This window comes from Selaginella moellendorffii, unplaced genomic scaffold (assembly GCF_000143415.4).
Source record: "Selaginella moellendorffii unplaced genomic scaffold, v1.0 SELMOscaffold_24, whole genome shotgun sequence".
Taxonomy (NCBI): Eukaryota; Viridiplantae; Streptophyta; class Lycopodiopsida; order Selaginellales; family Selaginellaceae; genus Selaginella; species Selaginella moellendorffii.
Genome location: NW_003314285.1, coordinates 1,033,054 through 1,052,944, shown reverse-complemented (window position 1 = coordinate 1,052,944; position 19,891 = coordinate 1,033,054). Strand labels below are relative to the sequence as shown.

At 41.5% G+C, this 19,891-nt stretch overlaps 4 protein-coding genes across 5 annotated transcripts; 1 reads left to right on the top strand and 3 right to left on the bottom strand.

The window, feature by feature from the left end:
• Nucleotides 1-5,251: 5,251 nt before the first annotated feature.
• Nucleotides 5,252-6,279, bottom strand: LOC9657672. Its single transcript, XM_024679385.1, has 3 exons — nucleotides 6,153-6,279; nucleotides 5,870-6,084; nucleotides 5,252-5,815 (listed from the first exon to the last, which is right to left on the bottom strand). Exons 1-3 carry the CDS (start codon nucleotides 6,175-6,177, stop codon nucleotides 5,420-5,422), a joined length of 636 nt encoding a protein of 211 aa, XP_024535153.1. The 5' UTR covers nucleotides 6,178-6,279; the 3' UTR covers nucleotides 5,252-5,419.
• A 17-nt stretch (nucleotides 6,280-6,296) lies between these two features.
• LOC112347844 lies at nucleotides 6,297-7,909 on the bottom strand. The gene is made up of 4 exons (XM_024679384.1): nucleotides 7,845-7,909; nucleotides 7,552-7,590; nucleotides 6,449-7,503; nucleotides 6,297-6,362 (listed from the first exon to the last, which is right to left on the bottom strand). Exon 3 carries the CDS (start codon nucleotides 7,432-7,434, stop codon nucleotides 6,496-6,498), a length of 939 nt encoding a protein of 312 aa, XP_024535152.1. The 5' UTR covers nucleotides 7,435-7,503; nucleotides 7,552-7,590; nucleotides 7,845-7,909; the 3' UTR covers nucleotides 6,297-6,362; nucleotides 6,449-6,495.
• Nucleotides 7,910-7,964: 55 nt separating this feature from the next.
• On the bottom strand, nucleotides 7,965-9,975 carry LOC9658382 (ATPase family AAA domain-containing protein 1). The gene is made up of 5 exons (XM_002974219.2): nucleotides 9,297-9,975; nucleotides 8,904-9,204; nucleotides 8,693-8,851; nucleotides 8,327-8,625; nucleotides 7,965-8,269 (listed from the first exon to the last, which is right to left on the bottom strand). The coding sequence occupies exons 1-5, from the start codon at nucleotides 9,858-9,860 to the stop codon at nucleotides 8,105-8,107; spliced, it is 1,488 nt and encodes a 495-aa protein (XP_002974265.2). The 5' UTR covers nucleotides 9,861-9,975; the 3' UTR covers nucleotides 7,965-8,104.
• On the top strand, nucleotides 9,930-11,187 carry LOC9657671 (E3 SUMO-protein ligase MMS21). Of its 2 annotated transcripts, none has more exons than XM_024679313.1 (7): nucleotides 9,930-10,129; nucleotides 10,186-10,260; nucleotides 10,327-10,440; nucleotides 10,487-10,588; nucleotides 10,636-10,772; nucleotides 10,827-10,912; nucleotides 10,970-11,187. In XM_024679313.1, exons 1-7 carry the CDS (start codon nucleotides 9,980-9,982, stop codon nucleotides 11,050-11,052), a joined length of 747 nt encoding a protein of 248 aa, XP_024535081.1. In that variant the 5' UTR covers nucleotides 9,930-9,979; the 3' UTR covers nucleotides 11,053-11,187. The 2 variants fall into 2 exon arrangements, with proteins under 2 accessions (XP_024535081.1, XP_002974439.2); XM_002974393.2 differs by having other exon boundaries at nucleotides 9,932-10,129; nucleotides 10,959-11,187.
• The last annotated feature ends 8,704 nt before the right edge of the window (nucleotides 11,188-19,891 follow it).

Sequence of the window (19,891 nt, the reverse complement as noted above, 5' to 3'; positions counted from 1 at the left end):
GTCTGCCTCATCTCGTGGACATATGTGTGTATGGTTGTTGCCATAAAAAATGAAAATTGACTCTTTCACATAACACAAATGTAAATGGTAACATGTGGTAACAGGCAAAGTAATAGAAGATAAACTTGAGCCTTTACAATTATCAACATGTCTAAATGCACAATTGAAGACATCAGAGAGATTGTTCCAATCCTTATAAGTGGTTACATTTAAACCATTGTACCATTGTAATGCCATCCCTTGAAGACATGTGGGAAACTCATGCAAATGCCAAGCATCATCTGAAAAATGATATATGACAATCACCCTAAATTGATAAAACCAATAGTATATATCATCCCTAAGATTCTCATGGAAGAACTCAAGCCAGACGTGAGAATTAGCAGCAAGAGTAGGAGGAGCTATACCACGTACTATGAATGCTACCATCAACTAAATCTGATTGTTCAATTGCAATTACATAGCATCAAGCAATTGCACCAACCGTTATTCTAGAGTCAAAGGAGGAGGAGTCTATTACTCTACCATAAAGATGAACAAAAAGAAAAGAATAAAAGAGAAGAAGTTAAGAACAATTATATGCAAAAGATAGATCTAAACCAAAATCCTAAATCCTAACACTTCTTAAAAACAATCAAAGCTACCCCTCAACTTCATTAATGTGAGTGTATTAATTACTAATACTAGTCATAGAAGATAATTATTAATAATTATAAAATATGATTTTTATCTTTTAACTACACTAATGTAGTTTAACTTAATCTAACGAAAAATAGTAATTGTCTAATATGAGAAATCACACTTTATTTAACTAAAATTATTCATTTATAAATTATCTACTACATTTTATGTGCTTATTTTGATGAATTTTATCTTCTAAATAAAGTAAATTTTAAATTCAAAGTTTAGAACTAAAAAATATTTATTTTATGATTTTTCCTTGTAATTATGAATACATTCATTTACCTTTTGATGCTCTTAATATCATATATTTGCCTTCTCTCTGTATTTACTAAGGAGTATATTCATTATTATTGGCCATTGTAGGAATTGAACCCAAAACTTTTGCTCATGGGATTTAAACTTAAAGACTTGCTATGCATATGGAAGGGCATCTAGAATTAGCATGGAATTTATCCAGATTAAAATTTAAATTAGTTTCTAAAACCTCTATAATTTACAGGTTTTACACTTGATCAAACATAAATCCATCTTTTATTCTCTATTATTTTAGTATTTTAGTAGTTTTATACTCTCCCCTCCTTCTGATGACAAGCCTGTGATAGTTTAAACACTTTGATATCAATGGCTTCCTTAGAGCTTCAGTAAGCTCTTAATAATTTGCAAAAGTTATATAAAATATATTAAATCAATTTAATAGTATTTCACTTGCAACTCCAATAAATTGCAACTTCCAATAAAATATTTAACATAAACAATAGTTTCTTGTTTTAGAACCAAACTTTGAATCACAAAATCACAGTTCCCAATTAATATCCATTTCTTTTGATCTTTGAGATGTTGGAATGGCTCTCCAAGACATAGTTGTTTAATAACATTAACTTGTCTGGCATTTATAAATTCACCCATATTCAGAAAGGTGATGAGTGAAAAGCACTTTTTTATATTTGTTATAGCCAATTTAAATATATTGTGATGCCTTTTGGTTTAACTAATATTCTTCTAGTTTTCCAAAATATGATGAATGGCATCTTTTATGATTTTATTAATCTCTTTATTATCATCTTTTTTTTAACATTCTTATCTTCTCTAAAACTTGAGAAAAATATAATTATTATATTCACCTTTGTAATGCATGTGATTATGGGATGAGATTTAGATATATTATCACCGTGAGCCCAAATATTACTTTGGGTAGATGTTTTACCCAATCCCACATTTATTCATTCATTCTATTGGAACTTTGAACGTAGTTAAGCTATGTTTAAGGCACTTTCCAGAGGTGAAAATGCCTTAAATTGGAGTCTAGGTATGTTGTTCTCCTACTTGATTTCATGTTTTCATCTTCTTCTTTTTTATTCTTCCTTTGTTTTTTCCTTTTTTCTTCTCTTTTATTTATTTCATTTTCACTTTTCTTTTCTCCACTATCTCTTCTTGCTGTAGTGTCTAATTCTTTTGTCCAGTTTGCCATGTGGTTTTCCCCTTGACTTTAGAACTCTACATTCTCTTCTCTCTTTCTTCTTTCTTCTTTTTGTTTTTTCTTTAGTATTTTCTCCTTGCAGTAGTTGTCAACATAGGGTATCACTTTAAATTCTACTCTAGCACTTTTGCTGTGGGTCCTTGTGTGATAGAGCTAATGCATTCCCTCATGATCACCTGTTAGGAGATGGTTTAAACTTGAGTGAAATTCCCTAGAATATTCTACTGTAGAAATATTCTGGGCATAAGGGTATATTCCCTTTCTTCCCTATTTTCTAGGACTTCACACAATAAATATATTTAAGTAGGATTTTAGAGTGTAATAGAGTGTTCTCCCCACCATTGAATGGCTTCCCTCTCAACAGTAGAGATTTCTTTGGGCCAATCAAATCTGTCATGGTGCACTACTCTTATATTGCCTTCCTTATGTCACATTCATGTATGTGTGGCAATCACAAAAGGTAAAAAGATCTCTCATTGTCTTCCTTGTCAAGGATGCCTAGAGTAACCACCCTATTGGCTCTTAAGGAGCTGGGTGCCCATACATCCTGCCAGACTTGGCCATGGCAGCAATAAGGCTGTAGATGGCCAAGGCCAAGCTTGTGTATAGAAAAATATCACCCAATTCCCTTTGCACATGATAGAGCTGCTATCAAGAGTGAGAAGGAGAGGAAAAGGAGAAGAGAAGAGAGGAGAGTTAGAAAGAGAGGAGAGAACAGGAGAGAGGGGAGAGTTAGATGAGGCTTTGCACTCAAGCCTAGTCAAAAATCATGTTTATTAAAAATATTAACCAAGATTAATAATATCACTAGAAATGTTTTTGAACTACCTCTCTTAAAGCAAATCTTAATTTTTATTTTTATCAATTGCTCTCTAATCAAGTTTATTCTGATTTTTTATCTAAAAAGAAGCTAATAAAATTTATTATGATGACATAAGGAGTTAAAATCTATTGATTTCTTTAACTTTTTGTGATGCTAATTGAACAGTTTTAATTTGAATTCAAATTAATTAAAACAAAACAAAAATTTTAATTTGAATTCAAAAAATATTGATTCCACCTGACTTATCATTATCACCTTTTCATTTTCCAGAGGGAAGGATAGTGTAAGGTCTTTCAATACATATATGTATATGGCACTAATGTTTTGTAGTATAGTATTTAACTGCTCATAACAAGAAATATTAGCAAATTAATTAAAAAATATATAATAAAGTTGAAATGAAAGTCTGTAGTGAAATATCTTAAATATATAAACTATATTTGGCATAATTTATTTTAAAATATTTATCATTAGCTATTATTAATGTAAACTTGTTAAATTAATGAAATATATATCATTTTATACAATTGGGATGATTTTGTGTTCCTGTAGACCACCAAATATGATTTGGCGATTTTAGTGAATAAACTACAAGATTACAATCATTTTGTATTGCATGAATGTAAGAAATAAACAGTAAGGTTGACTAATGCAATATTTATCAATAGACCAAATTAATTTTTTTAATTTTGTCTTTAATACAAGATTACCATCATTTTTTAAGGTAAGTTCACAAAATCCAATATATGTTTCTATAACTCTAGACATCCGCACAAGTTTTCTACCAGAATATAATATAAGTTTACAGTTTGTGGATATAAAAAGTATATTTTTTCCATTTGGAGATATTAAATATTCATAAGTTCTTAAGTTATGTTTATAAAAACCTGAAAATAATGTACTTTTTTTAGTATCACAAGTTTTAGGATCTTTATAAGAAATGGTATGTAAAGATTTTAAACTGTAAATATCATCAGTAATATTCCACCATTAATATGTAGCATATGCAATTCTATAGTTTAAAGATTTAATATCACACATATTAGAGTGTGCTTTTAGCATTGCATCAGTATAAATTTTTCTTAATGACTTAGCGCTGCTGGAATCATTGCGAGGCACGCAAGTGCAGCTGCACTTGTTGGAGGCTTTGTTGTTCTTGGAGTCAATGATCTTTTGCATCATGAACAGAAAAACGCACAAATCCACTTCTAAGTGCATGACCATTAACTGTATATTCAAATTTATCCTTACCAAATAAACAATTTGGAGGATTTGCTTCCATACGATTTATCATTAAAAGAGTAGCTCCTCTACCAAAATTTACAGACATCCAATTGTCATAAGTAGAAGAATAATCAGGAAATGAATTATTAATTTGTGCTTCAAGTACTCTAAATCCATGTTCAATAATTATAGCAACTTCATCTTGAATTAATGTGTAATTATCTCCCCAAACTATTGCATTTGAAACTATATCTACAAAAAATAGGATTATAAATGCTAAAAATAACATATTTTAGATTTATAAATAAAATAATTTTATAGTGGTTTTAATTATTTAGATTAGTAATAGTATCACTCTTCTAAAAATATTATCTTCTGTTTAAAGTTGTGTATACATTTGTAGACACATTGTATGTACTATGTTAAATTTAATATTGACTATTTTTTATGCAAGCAACAGTAACCAAGACTCCTCCCAGGTCATGCATGACACACAGATCTACTGAATATCTCAAGATACCTGATCATGCCAAGTACTAGACTCTACTGTGAATATTCCCTTACCTTTTGACCTTTACTAAAGAAAAAAAGGTGTAACAATCTCCACCTTAATAGGTCTCAGCCAAATTCTCCAGAAAGCTTCTTGATAAACTCTTTATTGCTGCACACTCATCTTCAAAAGCGAAAACAATTGATTGCTTCAGATTTGAGTTGGCTGCAGGTGTTTTGCAAGACTGGTCTATTCAGCTGCGGTGCCAAGTGGAAAATTTCACTGTACTCCTCTCGCATGTTGCAAGATTGCCAAGACAACTCACCAGGAATTCAACTTCCAATGCTTTTGCAGCAAATTCTTCGTGTAGTCTGGTCACTTGTAAACCATGAGAAGCCCTTGTAAACCATGAGAAGCCATGCAGTCTTAACACTCCTAGCTGCACAAACTCACTGGCACTGGGTCCAAGCATGGCTGCGTTCCACACGTACCTGACCTTCACTTTTGCCAGGGAGCTCGATGAACTTGGAATACTGAATCTGCTGAGAGTTCGAACCCATAATTATTTCTCTTCCTCTTTCCTTTAGTCCTTGAAAGATTTCCTTAGCTTTGTCACAGCTTCGCTCACAAACTCGAGCCACAGTTTCGGTTGGTCCATTACTCCTGCTGCTATTGCATCGCTCTTCTCTTTCGGAGAGACCAGACCACCTTCCCATCCATTCTAGAGCATTCGCTTCCCCAGAGAGCTTTGGTAATGCTTGTCGTCTGCTCCATCCGTAAGAGACCTCCCTCTAAAGTTTGTGGAGCCTGGATTCTCGATCAAGACTTGGTTGTGGTTGCTTGTCGATGCGTTCTCTGTCGATCTGTTTGTGTGTCCTTGTGGATTAGCAAACTGGAGCTTGTTCGCTATCCTTGCATCACCGAACACCTCTTCGCAAACTCCCCTCGCGAACTTAATCCCGTCTCGTCTAGACGCAGCAAGACAAGCCATCATGGCCTTCTCCTCGCAAGCTTCTCGGCCTTCCGTGCTGGTATTAAAATTTGGGACGAACGCTTTCCACCAGGGGGAGCGGCAAGCCTTTGAGGCAGTGATCGAACAACCCTTCATAGTAGCAGCCTAGGAAAAACGAAGTGAGTAGGTGCTCCCATTCAATTTCTAAGGCTTACGTACCTCGCACTGTGAAGTAATTTGTTTTTCGCAGTTCTGCCATGCACGGCTCCAGCTTGCCTCGTCCTTGAATGCCAAAACGAATGGACCTTTCGAAGGATCATCATCACTTCCGGCAGGAACTGGTACTCGTAACACTGGAAGGACCGGCTCAAATGCAATCGTTGTTGCTGAAGGCGATAAGTCTGTGCTGTGTGCACTCGCCAGATCTTCCTTGGCTGCAAACAGTTTTTCATCAGGACAAGAGAAACAAAAGAAAGAAGAATAAAAATGCTGCTCCTTCAACCTGGTAAATCTGGAGGATAGGCCATTGAAAACCTGCATATACTCACGCCTCAGAATCTATCAAGAACTTTCTGGAAGTTACGTGCGACGAAGACGAAGCTCCGCCTTCGACCTAAGCAGCACGTGAATTAAAGAAAACCCTACCTTTGAGGTGATTCAACCACCAGAATTTTATTTCTCTGTGAGTCAAAAGTACAAACTTTTAAACAACCTGTCAAGAAAGAAAGAGAAGCGTTAGCTAAGCCGCAGAGGAAAAAAAAAAAAAAACAAAGAAGAAGAAAACTTTTGAGAGCTCACCTCCTAGTAATTACACTGCGTCTTTCTGATGTCCAAGCCGTTTTTTATCACCGTGATCCACTCGAACTTGCCCATTTCTTGATCAAACGATTGTTTCCTGTCGAAACAGATTCGCTAGCTCTACTCGCAATGGACGACGTATCGTCTTCCGAGAATCTAAATCTGCAAAGCGAGTACGAAGGCTGCGAAGTCCTCTGCCCGGCTTCTTGTGTGTCTTTCAAGCCTTTGAACACTTCAAGAGTCTCCAATTTCCCGGGAGTATAAGCCGGAAGTGAAGCCGAGCCACGGTCTGCAAGAAAGAGCATCTCCCTCCGGACTCCATCGCTGCCCCCTTCCCTGACTTCGTTGTGTTGCATCGAACTAGCCGCAGCAAAAGCACTGTTTCCCTGGTTCCCGTCCGTCGAGAAAAACTTGAGTGGCTGAAAGAGCTTCCTGTGCGATAGATGTGCCGGACGAACACACTGGAACGGTGCCAAGATCTGTCCATCCCGGCCAACCTCGACCAAAGTCTCCGGAGGCAAACTTGATGGTGGAGACGCCGGCAGCGACGGGCTGTCAAGCTTCACGAAATGCGAAACCAGTAAATCATAGGGAACATTGACGAGTGTCTGCGCAGCTCCAACCCAAACTATGACTCCATTCCTCGACGAGCGACGAACTTGTCCCAGCAGCCATTTGGTATGGTTGCATCTAACCAGCACGAACTCCCCAACGTAGAAGTGTAGCCTCTTCCTTCCCACCACCTCAACAACACCAGCGGCATCATCCTGGGAGCTGATAGCCGGGACGAGAGAAGCCGCGGACTGGGAAGACCAATCCTCGAAGCTCTTGACGTCTCTGCCAGACGAGGAGACATACTCGGGACTCGTTGGAAATCCATGCATGCTTCGTGGGGACGAAGACGATGCATTTCCTGGCGAGAGCTTCGAGTCTGGAATCTCCAGCCTCGGCTTTTCGACGTGCTGCCTCGAGCGCTGCTGCTCCATCCCTTGCTAACCTCTAGGTAACGCTGCGGTGTAGGCAAAGATAGTTGGTTCCTTCTCTCGGCCACCGTTCTGGGCGTTCTGGGACGTTATAAAAACTGAAAGACGGAAAAAACGGACCTTTCTCGTTGGATAACACATGAACACGGTACCGCATTCCTGCCAGAGAGCAAAAACACGAAAACCTTGCTTAGAATCCACAGCCAGAGCAGCTCAAAACGGATATTTTGACCAAGAAAGCGATCGATCCGCAACAAAAGAGCAAAAGGACGCAGGAAATCCATCCAGAAGCTAGAGAATCGACGCAGCTCTACGAAATCCACCGGCAAGAGCTGGATCGACGCGAGAATGCAATGCAGGCAGCCACAATCTATGGAGCGGAAAGAAAAGCAAGGCCGCGATCCATCGCTTACCTGTCGCGAGGCGCCCGAGCTCCAGCGAAGGCGCTTCCTCTTCCATGGCTCCCCTGTGCCATGGAAACCCTAATCGAAATAAACGGGCCATAGTAACTAACTACATCTAGAAAATAGAGCTTTCCGATTAAAACTCAAGCATCTATTAAAGTTTCCCTGTGAAGAAATAATCCTGTGGAGCCATAGTTCTTGTCTAGCAACCATCTATTACACGCAAAGAATCCTTCGTAATCGAGAGTACCTTCCTCGTTTTCTTTTTCTTAGTTGCAAGCGAACGGAAAATCGCTGGTGGTGAAGACTGGGATGTTGTCTCGATTGTTCTTATCGTAATGCTTCTTGCTTTGGTACTCGAATGCCGCCGCTTTGGACGAGCGATTGTTCATGAGAACGGACTCGAAGTCACTCTGCTTGAGCTTTCTTGCAACCTGAAGAGAGATCGATCGATCGTCAAAACAAAGCAAAGATGTATCGGACTCCCTTACCTTTCCAGATGACAACCCGTGCTTTTCCTGCTCGAGGAGATCCCGGATAGGAAGATAGGCAGCCTGCTTGCAAAGCTCGGTCAAGTCGGATCCACTGCAGCCGTCACACAAGCTCGCCAAGTAGTCGATGTCGAGGTCGTCCTCCACTCGCTCTTCCTTGAGCAAAACTTGGAGAATGCTCGCTCGCTGCTTCACGTCCGGCATACCAATCTCGAAAGCTCGAGGAAGACGGCGGAGGATGGCTTCGTCCAGCTCCCATGGCCTGTTCGTGGCAGCCAAGACAAGCACCCTTGCATTCTCTGGATTAAGCTCGTGGTCAGCAAAAAGCCAAAACATCGAGAAAAAAGGATTTTGAAGTGAACTTACGATCAGTGGTCAAGCCATCCCATAGAGCCATAAACTCAGTCTTCATTTGAGTCATGACTTCGTGACTGGTAACTCCTCGACGTCCCAAGAAGCTGTCCACTTCATCGATGAAGATGATAGAAGGCTGGAGCTTGTGAGCCAAGGTAAATACAGCAGTCACTGTACGAAGAAAAGAAATTCGATCAGCTACCAATGAAAGAGCAAAACATACCGAGCTTCTGTGCATCGCCCAACCATTTGCTCATCAGACTCGCGATCTGGACGTTTATAAACACCGCTCGCGCCTCCTTGGCGAGTGCTTTCGCAAGAAGAGTCTTCCCAGTCCCCGGTGGTCCATAAAGAAGCACTCCTTTCTGGGGTCTCAGCAGCTTTCCCTGCGAGAAGAGCTCCGGGCGTTGCAGAGGAAGAATCGCGAGCTCATACAAAGAGTCTTTCACATCTTCCAATCCACCGATGGACGAAAAAGTCACGTCAATCCCCTGCGGATTCACGACGTTCCCAGCAATAATATCCTGTTTCAGCAAGAAGAACAAATGAAAACAAATGCGTCAGTCAACCAGCTCAAAGAAAGAAAAAAAAAAAGATCAAACACAAAGTAACGCACCTCGTACATGTTGGTTTGCTTGAGATCACGTCCCAAGCGCTTGGACAACTCCTTCTTACAGGCGGTGGCCTTCTTCGTGTCGATCCTGTGTGGATCCATGTACCGCAGGCCTATAAGCTGGACCAAGCAGCTCACCGCGGCATAGACAGCGTAAAGAAAAACTTGCTCCAAGAAAGTCCCGGACCGCCCCTTTCCAACACCCGAGACGCTCCTCCGCAAGAACCTCGTGAGCCGGTTCCAAGGGTCCTGGGGGAGCTCGTTCTCCTCGCCCAAGTAGCCCTCAAAAGCATCGCTCCAGAAAGCTCGGGCTTGGCCCAATTCTCGCCGCTTCTTGACCGCCACGCTCAAGCTCGGCCCGCGAATGGGGGCGCGCTGGATCGATGCCGACAGCGCCAGCGGCCGGCGTGGATTCCTTGTCACATAAACCCTGCTAAAACCTCTCGGCTCCGCGAAATTCTGATCGATGCGCCGGGGAAAGAGATCTGTGGAGGATTGCTTACTCGAGAGGTAGGCGCCGCCAGCAATGAAGAGGAGGGCGTGGTTGGGAGTCGCGACGCCTGCCATGGACGGGGAGAGAAAGATCGCCGCGCCGCCGCCGCCCCGCAAAGCCCCAACTCGATCGCTCCTTCTCGATCGCTCTTCTCCGCCCAACAATGGCGGTTATGAGATTAGGGTTTGGTTAAATGAGAGAAAGAAGAAAGCTCCTGAATGGAAGCCTCGTTTTGCGTGGGATATTTAGTGGAAATATTCTAGGGTTTGTGGGCGCTGCGCCAGCAATCGCTATGGACAGAGCTTTCGACAGTGTCGACGATTCCACCCGATCGCTGGTCTCGGTGAGCGATTCTTTCTATTCTTCGTCTGGCGGGGGGAATGAGGAGGCGATTGGCAGGATATGCAATCGAATCTAGTGTTGATTAAGCTCATCGCCGAGGATGTGGAGCGTGCAGCCCGTGGCTGCGATGAGGTTTGGTTTTTTCTCGCCAAGAGTTTCTATGAATCTCACTCTGTTCTCTTGTTTTTTTCCTTCAAGGTGAAAAAACTGGATGAGGCAGTTCTTGAGCTCTTGACCGCTACGGATGAGCTTGAGCGCCACCGAAAGGCAATGCAGGCTCTCAAAGCGAGCTATCAGTTTACAGCAAATCAGGTAGGATACTACTCTCTCAACTACTAAAAAGAGAGTTTTGTCATAGCCTACAGACTTTAGCAAATCTTGCGAGGCTGAGATGCAAGCTTTTCCAGCTACGAATCCAAAGGACCACCCGATTTACAAGCACTTCGAGGAAGCCATTTGGGTATGAAACTTCTTCATTCTTTACAATAAAACGTTTTATCTCATCAGAACGTTCACAACTCGGGTGTTCCAATGCCTGGACAAGAGCAAGCGGAGATTCTGTGCACCACTCAAGCCGGGATCTTGAACCGAACATGCCCGATCTCTGGAAAACACGTCACGGAGCTTGAGAATCCGGTTCGATGGTATGCAGGAAATAACATCTCACACCTTTTTTATTCATGTTTTTTGCTTCGCAGCTCCGAGTGCCGGCATATATATGATCTTCCTGCTGCCAGAGGCTACATCGGCAGCCGGTTGCAGAGCAAGCGCTGTGCCGTTGCAGGTTTGCTTCTTCCAAATCTCTTGAAGACATCTGTATGTCGTTCCAGGATGTCCGAAGAACATTTCGCTCCAAAATCTTGTCCGGGATGCAACGCTGGACATGGAAATCGCGGAGCTGAGGATGAGAGGCGATGGTGGTGAGACTCACACTCACACCGTGGTTGAGGAGCTGGATGATATACTGGACGTGGAAATAGACTGATGAATAAACGTTTCTTGTTTTAATAGCTTCAAAAGCTCTAGGGCAAAACATTAAATCCATTTAAGAATTTGCTAGTTGCGCATTTGTCTTGAAGAATCAAAAGTGACTAAGTTAAAGAAACTTCAAGATGAGTTTAATCATATATTGGTTAAATTAATTATAAAACATCGAACTTAATCAAATAAATCTCAATTTATATTGATTCAATAATTAGTATACTATAGATTTATTTGATACAATCTTGATGAGTATGAGTATTTGTAGCCCACCAAACTTTTTTTAATGGCCTAAATAAATAAACTACAAGATTACAGTCATTTTGAACCGTAATAAATGTAATAATTTTACAATTACAATATTTATTTATGGACCACATTTGTTTTTCTTTATTCGTTTTCAATAAAACATTACCATTTTCTTGTAATACAAGTTTGCATAATTCCCAATAAACATTTTTATTATCAGAAATCCATAAGAGCTTTTTTCCAGAATATAATGCAATTGTACAATTTGATAATATATATAGTATATTTTTACCATTTGGTGATATTAAAAATTCATTAGTTAGTAAATGATACTTAGGAAATCTAGCATATAATGTGCTTTTAGAGTTATCACAATTTATATAATCCACAGAATTTGGGAAAGGTATTTGTAAAGGTTTCATAGAAGAGCTATAATTCCACCATTTGTCAACAATATATCTAAGTCTATAATTTTTATTTGTAATATCACACATGCTAGAGCATGCATTTATCATTTCTAATTTATAGTTATTCTTTAAAAGATTAATACCAGTTCTAATTGCAGTACCTGTAATTTCAGTATTTAAAACATTACCCACTATACAATTTGGAGGATCTCCATCTAAGCGCTCAAACAATATTAAAGCAGCTCCACGCCCAAAATCTACTGATTCCCAATCATCATAATTAGATAAATAATCACGACGAGATTTATTAACTCGAGATTCAATGGTTTGAATTCCATCAATAATAGTGCGAACTTCATGTTGAAGTAATGTATGATTAATTCCCCAATTTACCTTTGGAACAAAACCCATATCTAAAAATATTATTGTACTTATCAAGAAGTAAAACATTACTTATAAAACAATTATAAGAGTAAATTTTAAACTTCTGTAAGGTTTTAAATCTTATTAAAATAGACATTTGGAAATTTTATAGTAAATTTAATATAAGTATAAATAATTTAATATTAAATTAATATTATACAACCCACTTTATAGTGTGTCCCACATTGTGGCATAAATGCTTTATAGATGAAGTTACTTTAGACAAGTGGAAAAATGCTCATCAATACAGCAAACTTAGTTGAATAATTAACCAATAAGGATGATAACAATAGTGTATGAAGAATGAAAAGTGATGTGTTAAAGAATGATAAAGTTATTATAAGAAAACTCGGTAAAAGAAAAAAAACTCAACCTAATTATCCTATTGATGGAAAATAAAACATAAAAAATATTGCTTAAAAGTTTGAATAATATATTTCAATTACCAGTATAGTTAGAAGTTAATATTGTGTTTTAGGGGGTTCCAAATGTATAATAGAGATAATGGATAGGTAAGGTATGGCCAACAAACTTAAAATATTGTTTAGATGTGTTTATTCTTTTTTTGTGTCTGTTTTGAGTCTAAACTTAATTTCTATATCATACTAGTTGGTGAAGTACTCATTTCTTCACATTAGGCCATTAATATGCTAATATAGTGTGAAACTTTGTTTGGCTCCATTTTGCATATTAGACTTCATGTTAAAAAATGTTAAATACTCTAGAATTATTTTAATGTTGCTTTATACTCTTATTCTTTCATTCCTTGGTTGTATGCTTGGAAATTACTCCACACTTTTGTTCTTTTGCTCCTTAGTTGCATGTTTGGGAGTTTGGCACTATCTTTTTATTTAGTAGTTCAAAACTTCGAAACTTAGGTCCCACTTTGTTGCCCTTGGCACATGTGTCTTAAAAGTTAAGTTCTACTCTATAATTATCCTATGATAAATTATTATAAGGTAAAGGGTGAAAACCACATATGCTATAAATGAGATCTTTCAAGAGTATGATATTGCATTATTCACTAAGTAGCTTGTCGCAAATGTGACTTCGGGTATCGAAAAATATTTGTCGGCCAGTCCTTATGGACATTCTTTTCTTACTGCCATGACGGCAGGAGATCGGTACAATTGGATCCCTTTAGTATCCCCTCTTATGCTAATGGAGTTAACTGGGCATTTCAAGTGTACTTAGACCGGATGAGCATAAGGATGGAATTCCTATGTGCTATTACTTAAGCATGCTTAACTCGGTAAAGAGTTCTTGTCTCATTTTGTCTTGCACTTGTTAGTGACAAGAACCCTTGCGTATTGAGACTAGTCCCTCAATATCACTGGATGATACCTTATCGTGTCTACTAAACACCTTCGCTATCACGCCTTTTGTGTTGGTCTTATTTCGGTCCCAAATACTATTTATGGAAAGTGTTTAGATTAGCTCATTTGGCATATCTATGGAATGTAGAGATCGGCCCAAACAGAATGGTGTTCGTCTTGTGTCCAAATTCGCAATCTAGCACCATTCCATATTTAGTAAGTTTCAAGTTTGTCTCAGAGACTAACTCTTGGTACTAAGGGAGGCTTGGGGTGAAAGCCCAAAGCGTGTGTTCCTTAAGGGGGGGGGGGGGGGGGGGGTGGGAGCTATGGGGGGTTCTAAATGTATAGTAGGGATAGTGGTTGGAATGCATGTTCAACCACCTGAGACATTAGTTTGGCTCCTGTTGGGCTGTGTCATTCCTTGTTCTATGTCTGGCTTGGGTCTAACCCCAAGCTCCACACTACTGTAGTTGGTTGGGTACCCTTTTCCTCGCGTTAGGCCACCGGTATGCTAAAGTTGTGTCAGACTCCGTCTGACACCATTTTGCGTGCAAGTGTTGGATATGGGGAGCTGGTGCTCGTGGAATTGTACCAGACCCTCATTTCGTAGCGCAAAGGGCTTGGAGTTTGGCTCCAAATTTAGGTGCGCTACATTTGGTATTAGAGAAATTGTTTTAGCGATTTCTATCCAAATTTTGTCAGATTTTTTGACTTAAGTTGCATACGTAAAGACTTTTCTAGTAGATCTGAAGCAACTTGTGTATGCTTAGTTGGATTGTGCTGATGACGCTGAAACCTCTAGACGGGAAAATTGAGAGGAGGAAACTCCTGCTAGAGATGCTGCGGAAGAGGCTAAGGCCGAGTCAGAAGAGGAAGAGCCAGATGCTGCGGCGTTGTAGCGTACGGCTCAGGAAGTTGAGATCGAGAATTTGCGAAGGGAGATTCACAAATTGAAGAAGGAGAACAAGAAGAGGAAGAAAGAAGCTGAGGCAGCTAAACCAGCTAAGCCTAAGCAACTGAACTCCTTTTCAAGTTCTGAGGATAATGAAGTTCTGCAGCTGCCCCCGGTTGCACGAGTTTCAAAGTTCAAGCCTCCAAAACCACCCAACTTCAGAGGCATGCAGAACTATCAAGTTTTGGAGGACTGGGTCTATGATATAGAAAACTATTTCATAGCGGCAGACGTAAATGATTGTACGAAAGTTGCGTGTGTGCAATCCTTTCTCACCGATCATGCCAAAACTTGGTGGCGCCAAGTGTGTGCTGAAAAGGGGCAGATTAGAAGTTGGACCAAGATGTGGTCTTGTATCCGTAAGGAATACTTGTTGGATGATCTTGGTTTGAGACTTCATGCGGAGCTGCAACGGTTAAAGTAGCGAGGGGATCTCATGCATTACATTAATGTGTTTGCTCAGAAGCGCATTATGATTGCAAATATGAGTGACAAAGATGCTCAGAGTTATTTTCTGGAGGGTTTAAGTTCATTTTCTCGCAATGAGATTTTAAAGTTTAAGCCGAAGACGTACCTGAAGTGTAAAGAGGCAGTGCTGCAAGTTGCCTTTAGTCACTCGCTCATGGAACAATATCAGCAACCATATGCTGGTAACTCGGATAAGAATAGGAATTCTAGGAATAAACAAGGTGATCGGAAACAGAGGGTGGAAGGCAGGTTTTGCCCTGGAGGCTCACAAACAACGGTTAACAAAGGTGGTGGTGATGGTTGGAGACCACCAATAGCTTCTTTTGGTCTAGGCCCTCTGTTCCTCCTCTTGGTGGGTATAAGCAGCAGCAACTTGCAAAACCTGCTCCTAGTGGAATGGGTAGTGTGGGTCATTGCTTCCATTGTGGAGAGTTGGGACATAGGTGTAGCGCACCTGAATTTGGAGCCGAACTCCAAGCCCGTTGCGCTACGAAATGAGGGTCCGGTACAATCCCACGAGCACCAGCTCCCCGTATCCAGCACCTGCACGCAAAATGGTGTCAGACGGAGTCTGGCACAATTTTGGCATACCGGTGGCCTAACGCGAGAAGGAGGGTACTCCACCGACTAGAGCAGCGTGGAGCTTGGGCTTAGACCCAAGCCGGACGCAGAACAAGGAGCGACACAGCCCAGCGGGAGCCAAACTAATGTCTCAGGTGGTCAGACATGCATTCCAACCACTATCCCTACTATACATTTGGAACCCCCCACAGCCCCCCCCCCTTGAGGGACACACGCTTTGGGCTTTCACCCCAAGCCTCCCTTAGTACCAGGAGTTAGTCTCTGGGACAAGTCCGAAACTTACTAAATATGGAATGTCCTTAGATTGCGAATTTGGACATGGGATGAACACCATTGTGTTCAGACCGATCTCTACATTCCGTAGATATGCCAAATGAGCTAATCTAGACACCTTCCATAAATAGCATTCGGGACTGAAATGAGACCAACACAAAGGGCGTGATAGCGAGGGTGTTTGGCAGACACGGTAAGCTATCATCCGGCGATATTGAGGGACTAGTCTCAATACGTGAGGGTTCTTGCCAAGCCAGTGCAAGACAGAGCAAAAGAGAACTAACAAGCCGGGCCAAGTATGCTTGGCTAAATAGACACTTAGGAATTCCTTCCTTATGCTCATCCGGCCAAGTACAGATGCTAAGTCCAGTTTACTAACACTTGGACAAGAGGGGCCAATAAAGGGAACCAGCAGTACCGACCTCCTACCGTCATGGCAGTAAGGAAAGAGTGCCCGTAAGGACTGGTCGACAAGTATCTTTCGATACCCGAAGTCACATTCGCGACACTCTCCCCCCCTTAGGGAAGATCGACGTCCTCGTCGATGTGTACCCGAGTCTAGCAAACCGTCAAGGAAACAACTCCGAAAGTTAACGGAAAGCACACTATGTGGGAAACACACCGACTTAAATGAGTTAGGGAACTACCTCTCCTCTACGTCCAAAGACGTTAAGACTCAGACACCCTCCGGCCGTCACCGACAAGGAAATGACTAACAGAGTTAACCACCCTTGCTGCTCCGAGGACCACTCGGCTTACAAAGGAATGATACATCCCTGCCCGCAGGGATATAGGGAGAAGGCCAGAGGCCCAACTTCCCCTGAGCAAGAAATCAACCCCGTCGGGAAGATTTAGATAACTACTATAAACTGGCAGATTAAGTTGTTTACACGACCACGCCCCTTTTCGAAAATGAGCCATCGAGAGAGAGGCGGGGACTTGTGATCAGTCTATAATAGTTATCCCCATGGTTATGGATTGGACCCATGCACCGAAGTGCCGAAGTCAGCCTGCCAAAACTGACCCAAGTATGAACGAACAAGAGAAACGACATTTTGATTTATAGAAATATATTACTTTATTGATTTGCAAGATTGATTACAAGATTTACAAAAGCTAATCTTTATTACGATTCTCATATGTCGTGACAAGCTCACGAGCATGTGTAAGATTACTAAGAGGCTCCCAAGTTGATTCACAAGATGGGTAACCTTTCCACTTAACGAGATACTCCCGACGTTTGGCACGCTTAAGCCAGCGTGTACCCAAAATAGCTTCCACTTCATATTCAGGTTCACCATCCACAACTTCTGGTGGTGGACGAATCTCCGCTTGATGTGCATCATCCATGGTGTATGGAGCCAAGAGATTGGCATGAAATACATTATGAATATTGGACATCTCCACAGGAAGATCCAACTGATAGGATACATTACCAATGCGCCGCAACACCCGATAGGGTCCAACATATCTCGGCAAGAGCTTCCGAGACAGAGAACCCTTAATGTTCAAGTTTCGGGAAGATAGCCACACCTGATCTCCCACTTGATAGGATACATCCCGACGATGCTGATCTTTATCACGTCGATACCTATCCTGAGCTTTGCCCATCGCCTCGGTAGCTTTAGACCAACCTTGGCGTAGCTGCTCTGCATAAGTTTCCACGGCTGGGACCAACACTTCGGTCATTGGTTTCGGGACAACGATCTGTTGAGGAACCCCACGAGCATTTCCTTGCAACATCTCCCATGGAGAACAGCCTATAGCGCTGTGAAATGTGTTGTTATAACAAATTTCTGCTGTATCCAAATGCTCAACCCAGTCGCGTTGGTCCGCCGCGACATAGTACCGCAGATAATCCTCAATTTGAGCATTCACGTGTTCGGTCTGCCCATCAGTTTGAGGATGATAAGCCGTACTAAACTTCAACTTGGTACCAAACAACTGGAACAGGGTTCCCCAAAACTTCCCCGTAAACCTCGAATCTCTATCTGAGATCATTTCTTCAGGAAGACCACGAACCCGCACTACTTCATGGAAAAAGAGCTTTGCTGCTTGTTTCGCATTTACTGTTCCCACAGTTGGAACGAAGTGTGCAATCTTTGACAACCGATCCACAACCACCATCAAAGTATCATAACCCTTAGACTTCGGCAAGCAAGTGACGAAATCAAGTGTCACACTTTGAAATGGCCATGCCGGTGCTGGAATGCACTGCAACTTTCCAGCCTGCTTCTCAGTTCTGCGCTTACATTGCTGGCATACAGGACAGGAACGGACATAGTCCGCTACATCATCTTCCATACCAGACCAGAAAAATCCCTTTTTCAATGAAGCCAGAGTCTTTCGTTGTCCACCATGTCCTGCTGCTGGAACATCGTGATGTTCCCGCAGAAATAACTGCTGAAGATCCTTAGAGGGAAGATACAATCTTTCTTGCTTATAGAATATAAGCCCATCCCGAACTGAGAAGTGAAGTTTCGCATTAGTGCGACTAGCAACTTTTGCTGCTTCGCTACCAGGGCTCTGCTTCGACAACTCCGCACGGCGTAAGATTGTCTTCGCCAATGGATCTCTTCCATACCAAGCCCGAACGTCCTCCAACCAGTCCGAACTGATTGCCGATATTGCCCGGAATTGAGCTTGACGACTCAACGCATCCGGAACAATATTGTCTTTACCAGGTTTATATATGATTTCAATATCATATCTAGCAAGCTTCTCTTGCCAACGAGCCTGCTTCGGCGTAAGCTTAGGCTGCGTAGCAAAGTAGCTTAGTGTGTTACTATCTGTATAAACCTTGGTATGTCCACCCAAGTAGTGTCTCCAGTGTTCCAGGGCCGACACTATAGCAAACATCTCTTTCTCATGCGTTGGCCATCTTCGTTGGGTCTCATCCAATTTCTTGGAATAGAACGCAACGGGACAACCATGTCGCCTTAGCGTAACACCAACCGCTTTGTCACAATCTTGCTGCAACACGGCACCAATAGCATAGCCAGATGCATCACAATGCACTTCGAAGGGTTTATCAAGATCTGGGATCCTGAGAACAGGAACTGTAGTCAAGATCTCCTTCAACCGTGCAAAAGCACGCTGGCAAACTGGTGTCCAATGAAACGGAATACTACTCTTCGTCAACTCAGTCAACGGAAGAGCAATCCTTGCAAAATTGCGGACAAACTTACGATAGTATCCCGCCAAACCGAGAAAGGATCGAACATCTGATACAGTGGTCGGAACTTCCCAGGACTTCACTGCTTCCACCTTCTTTGGATCGACCTCAATCACGCCACCACCAACTATATGTCCGAGAAAGTTTACGCGCAATTGTCCAAAAGCGCATTTACTTTCCTTAGCATACAGTTTGTGTTCGCGCAACTTCTGAAACACCAGCTCCAAGTGTTTCAAATGATCCTCCAACGTTTCACTAAAGACTAGAACATCGTCAATATACAGGACAACAAATGCATCCAAGTAATCTCCGAATATTCTATCCATCATAGTGCTGAACGTTGCCGGAGCATTGCATAATCCAAATGGCATGACAAGGAACTCATAAGATCCGTACCGAGTCTTAAAGGCTGTCTTCTCTACATCCTGATCTGCCACCCGTATCTGATGATACCCGGACCGCAAATCAAGTCGCGTAAAATACTTAGCCTTTAAGAGTTGGTCAAACAAGTCATCAATGCGAGGCAAAGGATAACTGTTTTTAACCGTGATCTTGTTGAGTGCCCGATAGTCAATACACATCCTCATGGTTCCATCCTTTTTCATAACAAAAAGGACTGGCGCTCCATAAGGTGACTTGCTTGGTCGGATATGACCTTTGTCAAGAAGCTCCATGAGTTGCTTCTTGAGTTCAGCCATCTCCTTGATGTTCAACCGATATGGAGCTTTCGTAGGTGGTTTAGAACCCGGAATAATCTCAATCCGATGATCAACCTCACGGCTAGGTGGTAGCCCTGGCGGCAAATCCTTCGGAAAGATATCCTGATTCCTCGCCAACAACTCCAATATCCTTTTTGGTACAGGATCAACCCCGTCGCCGATTCGTACTGAGTCACCAATACCCTCAGCTTCTATCACTTGAACCCAAAATGTCTGAC